At 43.3% G+C, this 12,478-nt stretch overlaps 2 protein-coding genes across 2 annotated transcripts in view; both read right to left on the reverse strand.

Annotated features, from left to right (window-relative positions):
• Positions 1-10,976, reverse strand: part of Pacs1 (phosphofurin acidic cluster sorting protein 1) — a 218,023-nt gene extending 207,047 nt beyond the window's left edge. Inside the window, exon 1 of the mRNA XM_004627207.2 lies at positions 10,402-10,976. Coding sequence (XP_004627264.1) covers positions 10,402-10,751 — 350 coding nt within the window. The 5' untranslated portion in view covers positions 10,752-10,976. The remainder of the gene's footprint in view (positions 1-10,401) is intronic.
• A 174-nt stretch (positions 10,977-11,150) lies between these two features.
• Sf3b2 (splicing factor 3b subunit 2) overlaps positions 11,151-12,478 on the reverse strand; it is a 17,848-nt gene continuing 16,520 nt past the window's right edge. The window contains exon 22 of the mRNA XM_004627355.2: positions 11,151-11,354. Within this exon, the coding sequence (XP_004627412.1) occupies positions 11,151-11,354 (204 nt within the window). The remainder of the gene's footprint in view (positions 11,355-12,478) is intronic.

The following is a 12,478-nucleotide window of genomic DNA, read 5'->3' on the forward strand; positions in this document are numbered from 1 at the left end:
GGAAAATTAGTGTAATTAATTTGGCAAATGCATTTATTGAGCATCTGTAGCAACTAAATGAATAAACAAAATTATTTCAGATAATAACAAGTACTTGTGAAGAAGCTTTATAAACACCAGCACACATTGGGTGTGGTGGCACATGCTTGTAATCCTGGCATTCAGGAGGTTGAGGCAGGAAGCTGAGGCAGAAAAATCACTGCAAATTTGAGGCCAGCCTGAGCAACATAGTGACTTCAAGGCCAGCCTGAACTGCATAATGAAACCGAGTCTCAAAAATAAACATCATCATGGACTGGGTAAGTGAACACAGTCTTCCTAGGTGAAGGTCAACTGAGATCTGAATGATATCCAGGAGCCAGGCATACCATGATCTGGGAATGTGCACCTCAGATAAACAGAACAGCAGGTGCAAAAGCTTCTAGGCAGGGTAACCATGCTAGGCCAGCTTGCCCAGAGCCACATGAGCAATAAGCAGTGTGCCAGATGAGGCCAGAGTCACAGGAAGGGGCCATATCACCACATGCCTCTCCAACCATGTTAAAGGATTTTATTCTAAGTATGATAGAACATTTGATAGTCTTTCTTTTTCTCTTGTGATACTATAGACTGAACCCAGGAGCGTTCTACTACTGAGCTACATCCCTGGCCTTTTGGGTTCTTTTGTTTTTGCTTTGGGGTTTTGTTTTGTTTTGTTTTTTGAGACAGAGTCTCACTAGGTTGTCCAGGTAAAACTTGAACTTGTGATCCTCCTACCTTATTGATAATGTCTCTTATCTCATGAATATATAGTTCCTGAGATGAAGGATTTTGTTTGCAGCACACACCAGCTAGTCTTGCTGAATGAATGAATGAATGAATGAATGAATGAATGAATGAATGAATGACTGTGAAGAGGGCATGACATGACCTGATTGAGTGGCTGAGTGATTTGCACAGGGTCTTACTACATCGTTCCGGCTAGCTTTGAGCTCACTGGGAAGCCCAATGAGCTCAAAATTGCTCAAACTTGAGGCAATCCTCCTGCCTCAGCCTCCTGAATGTTGGGATTACAGGCCTGTGTCACTACACCCAGCTGATTTCCATTTTTAATATTTGAGACCCTGAGTTTAATCCCCATGGCACCAAAAATTAAAACGAAACAGAACAAAACCAAAGACTATCACTCTCAACTACCACTAGTTAGCTTCTGGCAGAGAGCGGTGTGACACAGGATAGGCAGAATTAGTGCAGTGCAATGTGTTCAGCAATGTCATAAAACACAAATGGGCAAGGAAAGCTACTTCCTAAATCCTGAAATCACTTGATGTTTTTAAACAAAAGGTTATTGGGGAAGGATCAAGTAAGTGGCAAGTGCTATCCTAAGCCTTTTGTGTCTTCTAAACTACACTATTCAAAGAGAAAGAACAACTGGGATAAGGGAAAGGAGAAAAGAAAAAGAAGGAAGGGGAAAAAGAAATATATATGCATACATACAGGATAGCTTGGATAATTGTACTGCTGACTTCTGCTGGTCTATTGAAAGGAGCAGTTAATGCTTAAATGTTTTTGGCTTTTTCTCCTTATTCATTTTTTATCATTTTTAGACCAATTTTGCATGCTTATATATGGTAATCTGAACAACAAATTTAAAGACAACAGTTGGCAATATAACTATTGTTGAATTCCTACATTTTGTTTAGTGAACTTCTGTATCATTTCTAATTTTTTACTACTTTTTATTTTCCTTAAAAAGTAAAAAGTACACATTTAAAAATAAACGGAAGGGGCCAGGGAGATAGCTCAGTAGAACAAGCGCGAGGGTCCTGAGTTCAATCCTCAGTACCGCAAAAAATAAAATAAAATAAAATAAAAATAAAAATAAATGGAAAATAAGAAAAAAATAACACTATACTGGAAGTAAAGAAAAAACTAATACAAAGAATGAATTACAAAAATGGTCTTTTCATAGAGCAAAAATGCTCTTTACCTATGAAAAGAGAAACAAAGGAAACTCAAAGTCTGATACACAGGCACTGTTTTAGAAAATACAGTAACTAAAAGGAAAAAGTACTGTCTCATACATAAACACAATAACCAATCTAAAATTTCTCAGGTGGGGGGCCTGCCCCTTAGCTCAGTTCTTTAAGTGGCTGCTTCCACAAAGCAGGCTCAGGTTGCTGTGGTTCGATCCCCATAACTCAAGCCAGCCAAACCTGCCCTGAAGGCATTCGGAGCCAAAAAATAAAATTTCTCAGGTATGGTTAATATACCAGTGTCACCAGAGATGCCACCGGCAGGAAATCCTGCTCACAGTATGGTTCTGAGGGGTGACAGCCACGGAAGAGCTATACAATCTACAAAGAAAGGAAGAGATAGTATAGAAGGAAACAAGTCTTAAATATCATTCCTTTTATATGTTACAAAATTTTATCAGGTCCACTAAAAACCACAGAGTAATTTACCAACAGTACAATTCCTAAAATGCACATATATAAAACAAAATTTGGACAAAATAACCTATGGTTATTACCTGATGTAGTTCTATGTTTATAGAACTAAAAGTATTCAAAGTTCTGAAATGAAAAATAAAACCAAGGTTTACCAGTGAACTCACATGGATTATATCCCACAAAGAGAAAGAGGAAGTACAATATTCAAGGTTTAAAAACACTGATGAAGGGCCGGGGAGATGGCTCTGGAATAAGCGCTTCCCTAACAAGTGCAAGGGTCTGAGTTCAATCTCTGGTTCTGCCAAAAAAAAAAAAAGGAACAAAACACTGATGAAGTTAGAACTAAGCTCACTCTGGTGCATCTTAAAAAATCTAAAAATATCTGCACAAAGAACACATAAATCAACCTGTCACATCAACAATAATGTGTTACCATGGCTCATCTGTCTATTGCAAGGAAGACAATGGTCATTACTATTTGTCATTTTTGCTATCAATACAAATGAACAAGCAAGGGCTGGTGAGATAGCTCAGCAGACTAAGCACCTGCTTTGGCAAACACAGGGAGCAGAGTTCGATCCCCGGTCCCACATGCCATGCCAGGCCCCACCCCCAGGGCACACTGAGCTGGTGTGGGAGTGCGGGCGTGGTGGCGCATGCTTATAATCCCAGCGCCAGGGAGGCTGAAAACAGGAGGATCACTACAAGTCCAAGCTGGGTAGTGAGACCCTGTACCAAATACATAAAATGAAGAAAAAAAAAAAAAAAGAACAAACAACTCCAGAACCAAGAAAGGAACAAGGAACACAATGAGTAGGGTAAAATTTTAGTCCCCCATTTCTCAACTCACTCAATATATAATCTTTTCTTATAACTTTAATGTGATAAAATTCATAAAGTTCATCCCTCTATACAATTTAGTAGTTCAGTGTGCAGTTTACAGAATTGAAATCTATTTTTTAATGTTTACTTATGGTTATTCTCATAATGCATGTTTACTGTATTTTAGAAATTTTAGAAATCACCAAAATAATAATGACAAAAATTAAAATCACACACCATCTAAAAACATTTTAGAGTCAATGCCTCTAGTCTGTTCTCAACAGGTATTAACTAAGACCCAAAACTTTGGGATATAAATGGCAGGGAGGTATGAGGAAGCAAATAAGAGTCACGAAGAAGTACAGCAAAACAGAAGGTAACAATGTCTAAGGAAAGAAATTAACAGAATAATAATGTCATGGGTCCTTGAAATAGGAAAAAAAAGAGGGCATTTTAAAATAATTTGGAACCAGGGATATAGCTCAGTGGTACCATATCTGCCTAGCAAGTGCAAGGTCCTGAGTTCATTCCTAGTATTGAGAAAAAGCTAATATAATATTTGGAAGAGAGGGCCAGGGATATAGTTCAGTGGTATAAGAGCCTGCCTGGGGGCCAGGGAGATGGCTCAGTGGAATAAGCGCTTCCCTGGCAAGCGTAAGGGCCTGAGTTCAATCCCCAGTTCTGCCAAAAAAAAAAAAAAAGAGCCTGCCTGGCAAGCACAAGGTCCCAAGTTCCATCCCCAGTACCACTAATAACAATAATAATAATAATAATAATAATACTTTGGAATAGGACAAAAAGTCTTCAGTTTAATTAAATTAACAAAGGAATTATATAGTGTATTGGACCCAACAGAAACTACACTCAACCTCCCAAGTAGCTGAGATTTTGGTATGCCCTATAAAGCCCAGCTAGGAAGTGAATGTAAGTAGCCACATCTTAATTAATAACTAGCTACTGAACTGGACAGCACATCTCTTTAAAAAGCAGCACATAATCTTAAGATATAACTGAATGTCCAATGGAATGCTTGAAGGAACTACTTTCTAGAAGTTATATATGCTAACAACAATGTATCCTCATTCATTTATCTTCCTTACTGTACTTTTCAAGATAAAGCAGCCTCTACAGGTCTCCCCCGGTGGGGATCTTCTAGGACCAAAGTCATTCTCTGATTTTCTAGTCAATTTTCCAACAAATTCCCTATGAATGTCTAAGAGCTGATGCTCACACATGGAGTGTCTATAACCTTTACACTGTGCTATCTACTCTCAGGTTAAGGCCTAGAAAAGGAAGTATTCTGTCAGTGCTTGCCAATCTAGAACTCAACCACCACACTTACAGATCTCCTCTAAAAGAAGTTTAGACTGCCTTTTCTCAACAGCCCTCAATACCACTCCAAATCCTAAACTGGGAAACAGTGACACTCACAAATCACCCCCACAGCTACCCTAGTTTTCCAAAGTACTTCCAGAATATGTATACAGAGATGCAGCTTGGCAGAGGAGCCACCAGGCCTGCCTGAGATTACATCAACACCTTCAATTCCAGACCAAAGCAGGACAGGCTGCTAAGGTGAGGGAGTGGAAAGACATAACTCAAAGATTCTCAGTTGCACCTCAGCCTTCTTTCTACAAGCACTGACAATAATAGTAGCAACTCTCTGACTTGGCTAAGAAATTGAAAACTTGTTTTAAAAGAAATCACATAACTACTAATGCGTCCCAAAGATCTGTAAATCAATACATGTAAAATAGACTCTGTGAAAGTCATTCTCTTTCTGACTTAAGGAATCTGAGCTTCCACAGGGACAATGGGTATTATTACCTTGATAGGAAGGATATTCTATTACAACACTCACAACGTGAAATTCAAATCTCCTAGGACATAAACATGCTTTTAAGACTTTTAATGCTAGAGAAATAATAGACATTTCACCAGTTCTCTCTTATTTGATCAATTATATTTACTTTATATCATTTAAGGGATACTTATTTCTGTAGCTCTATAAATTGTATTTTATATTTATTTGATCTATATCTTAGGACAGTACTGCCAATCAATGCTGAGAAAACTAAGCCATGGGAGAATTTGTCTTAGTGTATAGTACAAACACAGAATAATAGCTCCTTGTCACCTAGTGCTCAGAGGGGTAACTGTCTCCAAGTGCTTTCATTTAAGTAAAGTTTCTGCAGCAGTCTGGTCATGACAACCCAGCTGTGGCCACCTCCTTGAGCCCTAACATTTTATCCAATGAGAGTTAATTAACTTCAGTACTCCCTTAAAAAAAAAAAAAAAAGTGGTTTAAGGAGAAATGTAATTGGCAACTGCTAAAGTCCTTCCCAAGCACATATGCAAACAAGGATATGCAAGTGTGCCTTGTACTGAAAGACAAATGTGACGTGATTTGGTAATCATATAGTAGAACACATGAAGCCTCCTAATAATCACTTTTATGCCACTGAGGATTTTTTTTTTTTTTTTTTTTTTGAGGTACCAAGGATTGAACTCAGGACCTTGCGCTTATTCTACTGAGCTATCTCCCCAGCCCACCCTCTCCTTTTTTTTGTCTTTTTGAGACAGGGTTTACCATGTAGTTCAAGCTGGCCTTGAACTCACTTTGTAGCCCAGACTGGCCTCAAACTCCCAGTTATCCTACTGCTTCAGCCTCCTGCATGTTAGGATTATAGCCATGCACCACCACCTCCCAGCAGAAATTTTGTATACTTATAAGATTTAATAATTTTTCTGCCTGTCCTATCTATAGCAATTCAAAAAGAGAAAATATTAGGGAAAAATTTCAACATATAAATATTGGCTACAAAGGAGATCAAGAATGACACTCTAAAACACTTCCTGTAACATCAAACAATATAGTACTTGGTCCCCACACTAGTACACCACTGTCTGCACCACACCAAATCACGGTACACGAAGACAACTTAGTACGGAGTGAAGCAACGTTAACTCCTAAAGCTATAAATTTCATAAAGGAATAATAAAGTTTTAAGAAGCAACTATATTTTACAGTTATTACCTACAATGAATGACAACATGGATGAGACTAGGGGGCCCCCCTTTTATATATTTTGTCTCTCTATAATGCTTGAATTTCCAAATGCAGACATGATAATTTTTTTGTTTAAAAAATGATGACATTAGAGGGCTGACAAGATAGCTCAGTGGACTAAGCGCTTGCTCAGGCAAGCACAGGGGCCAGGGTTCGATCCCTGGCACAAGTGCCATGCCAGCCCCACCCCCCAGCACACTAACGCAGTGATGGAGTCCGGGTATGGTAGCATACGCTTGTAATCCTGGACTAGGGAGACTGAAAACAGGAGGATCACTACAAGTCCAAGCTGCGTAGGAAGACATACAAAAGCTAAATAAAAAATGGTGATATTGGGGCCCATGAGATAACTCAGCTGACTAAAGTGCCTGCTTAGGCAAGTTTAGGCAAGCACAAGGACCATGGTTTGATCCCCAGTACCACATGCTGTGCCAGCCCCACCCCAAGGGTGGGTTGAGTCCACCAGAGTCCTGCTATAGAGGTGCACACCTGTAATCCCAGTGCGATTGCTGGGAACAATGAAAGCAGGAAGAATCTGAGCTGTGTAGTAAGATCCTGCAACAACCAAATACATTTTTTAAAAAATGGTGACATTGAGATCCTGGATTCGATTCCCAGTACAAAAAAAAATGTTGATAAAAGCTGGGCATGGTAATTCACATTTGTAATCACAGCACTCTGGGAGGCTGTGGCAGGAGGATCACAAGTTCAAGCCAGCCTGGGCTACTTAGGAGACTCTCTCTCTCAAAATAAACTAAAAGAGCTAGGGATGTAATACCGGTCCAACCTCAGTATTTAGGGAGTAGAGGGTTAAAATGACGATAAAATGAACAATTAAGTCATTGTAAAGCCACAGTATGCTATGCTATAAAAAGTCTTAAAAATACTATGGATTCTGATTTTTTTTCTTTTTTTTTGTATTTTAGGGAAGGGTCTACAGGGTGTTCAGGGTCTCATTACTAGAATGGACTCGTAGTGATCCACCTGTTTATAGCCTCCCAAGAGCTGGGATTACAGATGTGCACCACCACACCCAGTCTCAATTGCCATCTCAGCGCACCCAGGGGGGCGGGGCTAGCATGGCACAGCAGGCCTGGGGATTGAACCCTTGGCCCCGGCGCCTGCTTGCAGGCACTTTAATCCGCTGAGCTATTTGGCTGGCCCTAGATTCTGAATTTCGATGTTAAAGAAAAACAGACAAATCTGAGAAATAAGTGCAACACTTATCTTAAATATCTAATAAAGGAAACTGTATTTTTATCAAAAGCAAATTATATTTCCACAGGCATCAAGAAAGAAAGCATGACCTTCCTAATGCTTGACTGCTCAACCCCCACTTCTCTGCACTAGATAAAGACCAACTCCCACGTTGTTCTTATGTGCACCTAACTTCAGATTCACCACCAGGCTTACACTACTAAGACACTATAGCTCTTACATCTGTGTCTTATTGGACTTTCACAAGATAAAGTATATTTTGCATGCTATACAGAGCTGCATGGTGCCAATATATTCAAAACAACATGAACAAGTACACCCAAGAGATCTCAAATTCACTAGATGACTCAATACTTGGAAGAGCCAATAGCAGGTCATTTTCTCCTCACAGGGTGTTGTTTTTCATCCTGAAGATAGAGCAGCCTGCTCCAAGAAGCACAAGTGTTTCCCAAGGAGCTGGGCAGCACAAAGGTAAAGGCTGGAAAACAAAGTCTGAGGACAGCCAAAGACTAGTCAGTAAACATGATACAACTTAATGTATCCTGTACAGGAAACCAAAATGGCTTATGCCTCCCACACCAAGTTAGCATAATTACCTATTTTAACAGGATTTCTGCTGCTTCTAGGGCTAATCATTTATTACATGGAATTTTCAATGATCAAGAGACAAAGGATCACACCAAAAATCAACAGCACTCAGGGATGTTATTTTGCTTCTCTCTGTAGCAGTTTCCTGCCAGTCAACTTCAGTCTTTTCGAGCCAAGATAGAGAGGGCAACTATCAAAACATCACCAAACATAGTGATGGATGTGAAGAATGGGCAAGCATGTTTTACTAACAATGAACCCATGCAGGAAGGGGCACAGAGCTTTTATATCTGGAAGCAGTGGATCAGTCTGCTTTAGCAATAGATATAAGCCTATATATAAAAAGAGAAATGTTGGGACTAAGAGGAGCAGCACTACACGCAGCTCTACAAACACCTAGAGTTTGGTGGTGTGCTAGAGTGCTGACCAAACTAATGTAGCTCCTACTGATACTTTTTTTTTTTTTTTTTTTTTTTTTTGGTATTGAAGATTGAACTCAGTATCTTGCACTTGTCAGGCAGGCACTTATGCCACTGAGCTATATCCCCGGCCCTAATGTAGCTCCTAATTTGCCTAAAAACAAGACAGTGGAAAAAAGAAAGTATATATTAGTGCAGTGAAAAATGAACAAAAAGTATGAGAAGTGGAGAGTAAATGAAAAACAGTCCAGCATTATCTAGTGGCGCTCCAGATCTACATCCTGTGAACAGCAATTCTACCCTTACATACAAATACTACCTAAAGCTGCACAAGAATATTAGGAGTCCTGGAAAAAATATTTAAGCATTACAGCTTGTGTTAACAAGCAGGCAAAAACCTAAATGTTCACCAAATAGAGAATTCAATATTCATTCATACAATATAATACTATCCATTATGAAAGCATTTAAAACCACAGCCATGACTCTCAGAAATTTGAGTTGAAAAACAACTAAAACAAGTCAGTTTGCTCTCTACATATAGTAGAGAGCATTTCTACAAACTTCAAAGCACTCATAACTAAAAAGATATACTGTTTAGAGTTCACTTCAGCAGCACATACACTAAAACATGTTGTTTAGAGATGCAAACATGTAGCAAAACTACAGTCAAAAAGAAGCCAAGGAAAATGATAAACATAATTCAAGTGTTTATTTTGTAGGGGGAAGTGGGGATGTGGGCTAGGAAGGGGCACTCTGCAGGTTTCCACATAAGAGATAATGTTCTATTTCTTATTCTGCATGACAATAAAGATGTTCTTGTCATATTTCACATCCTATTTGTGTATGATGTTATTCAAAATAAAGAAAAAAATAAAGTTGAGGGTGGAAGTCCACAATACCCCCTAACTCTGGCTTACATATCCATATGCCCACCATTAGGCTAGCTGACTTACAGAGTCCAAGACTTCAAAGCAACAGAATCAACTCAGTTTAGAGGTGACAAAAAGAACACCTCCAGTCACTTCTCTGGGCTTACTGGATGCAGCCAGCTCCACAGGCTGTCTTATTCACAGGATAGACTATGAAACACCACACACTGTCCCAAAGAGTTGGAAAAGCCTTGCCAGTACAGAAACAGAAAACATCCCCCTAGCTGATCCAGGAATAATTTGCTGATAGGAGTTCCCAGATGGTTCCAACAGAGGAATAGACTGAATTTAGGAACAAGGCAGTCATTTTATGGAGCCCCGCAAGGCTAAAAGACTGTGATCAGTTCCTAGAAGAAGAGTGAAAAATATACCTGAGCACACTCAATAGGACCCCAAAACTATGCACAGTCCTGGCAGAAAGTGTGTTACAGTAGGCCTACTAAAAGCCCCAAGGGCTACTCTATATAGGCTTTACCTAGAAGTGATAGCTGAGTTTGGCATAGTCCGAGAACACTGGGAAATATCAAAAGCCATCTACCACATCTGTGTAACATATGTACAGCCCACGGGCGCAGGCAAGGGAGAAAAAAAAAGAGTGGCTTATTCGGGAAAACCGACCGTCAGGAAGGCAACATTCCATCAGACTTGGCGAGGGAAGGCCCTGTGCAGGGTCCACAAGGCCCGGCCAGGTCCACCGTAGGGAAGACATGGTCCCAGGCCAGACAGAAGGTGGGGTTGCCGGCAGAGGGCAGGTCCCTGCAGTAGCGATCTTAAGAGCCCCCGCTAAAGCCAGGCCTGGCCACTGGCCGGCCAGGGGAGTTCGGGAGTGGGGGACATCTCCCTGGCGATGGGACCCGGAGGGAGGAGAGAGGCGGGTGTTTGTGACAGACCTAGCCCGGCGCACCTCCCTTGCCACTCACCTGGGGACACAGCTGGAAGAGCTCCGGTCCACCTCCCAGGTGGCGTACAGATTCATCTGCACTGGGGCAGGGGTGCGGCCTGGCCCCGTGGCGCCAGGAGGAGCGGGGCCCGAGGCCACAGCGACAGCCATGGAGGTGGAGGTGGAGGAGGACGAGGAAGAAGCAACCGCCGCTGATGTAGACGAGGACGACGAGGTGGCCTGAGCCAGCTTGGGGGGCGTCGGCTGTTGCGGCGTCGGCTGCTGAGACGAAGGCGGCTGCTGCGGGGACTGGGCGGCTCCGGAGCCCCGCTGACTGCCGCTGCCCCCTAGCCCTCCAGGACCACCGCCCGGACCTCCGCGTTCCGCCATGGCCCAGCCAGAAGAGGGGGCGCCGAGCTCGGACCAAAGCGACGCTTCCGCGGGTCCCCGGCTTCCCCCGCGGCGGCGGCGCTAGCCCCGGAGTGTCTCCTCAGCCCGCCGGGCCGAGCGCTAGCAGCCAGCTAGTCTGCACGCACGCGCGGGGCCTCTGGCGCGCGATCCTCGCGCCCGCCCGCCGCCTGTTGCGGCCCGCGCGGCCGAGACACTGGGTGGGCGTGTCTGGGGGGAGGCGGGGAGCGCTGGCTGCGGCCCCGCCCGGCGTCCAGGGGCGGGACCTGGCGCGCTCGCGCCGGGTGAGCTGTGGGCACGCAGCCCCTGGAAGAGTCTGCAGCTGGCGCGCGCCCGCCCGTCCTTCCTTTCCTCCAGTCTGGAACTCGAGCCATAGTCGGCCTACCTACCCCTACCCCCACTTCTCTCTCCTCCCACCCAGTCTCTTGGCGACTGCAGTCTCGTCGGCCGGAAACCCCGCTTTTCCGGGGCGCGGCCCCGGCTGGGAGGGGGACTGCAGTAGGAACGTGCAGCCGGTCGCAAGCGATCTGGAAGCCTTTTGTCTACCGCCCCCAGACCCAGCTCTGTCTTCGACTTTTTTGCCCCCTACACAAGGGATTGGCAGTCAGTGGTAACCAGTGACCTCTGTGTAGCAGGACCTGGGAGTGGTGATGTTACTTTCCCAAGGGCAGGGAGCTCAGGAACCTAAGGACCAAAAGGCCCGCACAAGGGTGAATTAAACTAAGCCTGGCCAGGTCCAGAGTGCTTCAGTGTTTTTCTAGAATTCTCATCTTCCCAGGCCTACCAGTTGCCATATCTTCTGTTGGACCCTTCACTCCCCGTTCCAGAAACTATCTTGAAAACTCCAGCGCTCTTGATACCTCCCTTGGTGTACTAATACAGACACTAGTAGTGCAACAATGGTGTGGGACTTTGGGCCCCCACACTTGGCAAATGCCTGTAGGATCCTGTGAGCCAAGCCAGTCTAGTCTGTCAAAGGCTTTTAGGATCAGGGAAACCTAGAGAAAGCATGTATCTCTAGCCTACAAACATACATACACAACACCAGGGGCCTAGGACAATTAAGATTTTGAGCATTCTCTCATGTTAAGGACTCTTAACTTTCTGCTACAAGGTCAATTAGGAAGGCCTGACCTGGCCTACTTCCCAACCCCACTGTTACTTCCCCAGCCCAGCCAGGGCACTAAGCTGGCTATTTTTACTCCCCAAGGATAAAGCAGTAAGGTCAAATCAGACCTGGAGGTACTTCCCCAGAGCCTTCCTACACAGAGGGGACGTAGGGTAGTAAATCATCCATAATTTCAGTTTTGGCTTTGGCTTCATGAAGTCCCAGCTCTAACATCTGTAACCCAGGCCATCCAACTACCTGCCTGGGTCACTGGGGCAGCCCAAGGGTTGTAAGATGCTATTCTAAGCATTCCAAGATTGCAGAAGGGGCTAAAAAGTGATGAGGGAGGATCCAGAGTGTTACATATTCATCTCTTTCCTTGGGAAGCAGCTTTATTTACAAAACAAGTCACAAGTCTAAAATAAGAACATGAAATGAAGAGTCCTTAAGAACAGCAGGAGAGCTCACTCTTGGGGTCCCATGTATGAAGTCCAAGCATCCAGAAAAAGGGCTTAAAAAGGTCAAGCATGTCTGGGGACCTAAAACTTGAACTCCTTGTATTTTTTGCTGCCCCCACGGCTGTCCTGGGGCTGAGCTTTCC

The sequence above is a fragment of the Octodon degus genome, unplaced genomic scaffold (genome assembly GCF_000260255.1).
Source record: "Octodon degus isolate 3935 unplaced genomic scaffold, OctDeg1.0 scaffold00018, whole genome shotgun sequence".
In the NCBI taxonomy this organism is placed as follows: Eukaryota; Metazoa; Chordata; class Mammalia; order Rodentia; family Octodontidae; genus Octodon; species Octodon degus.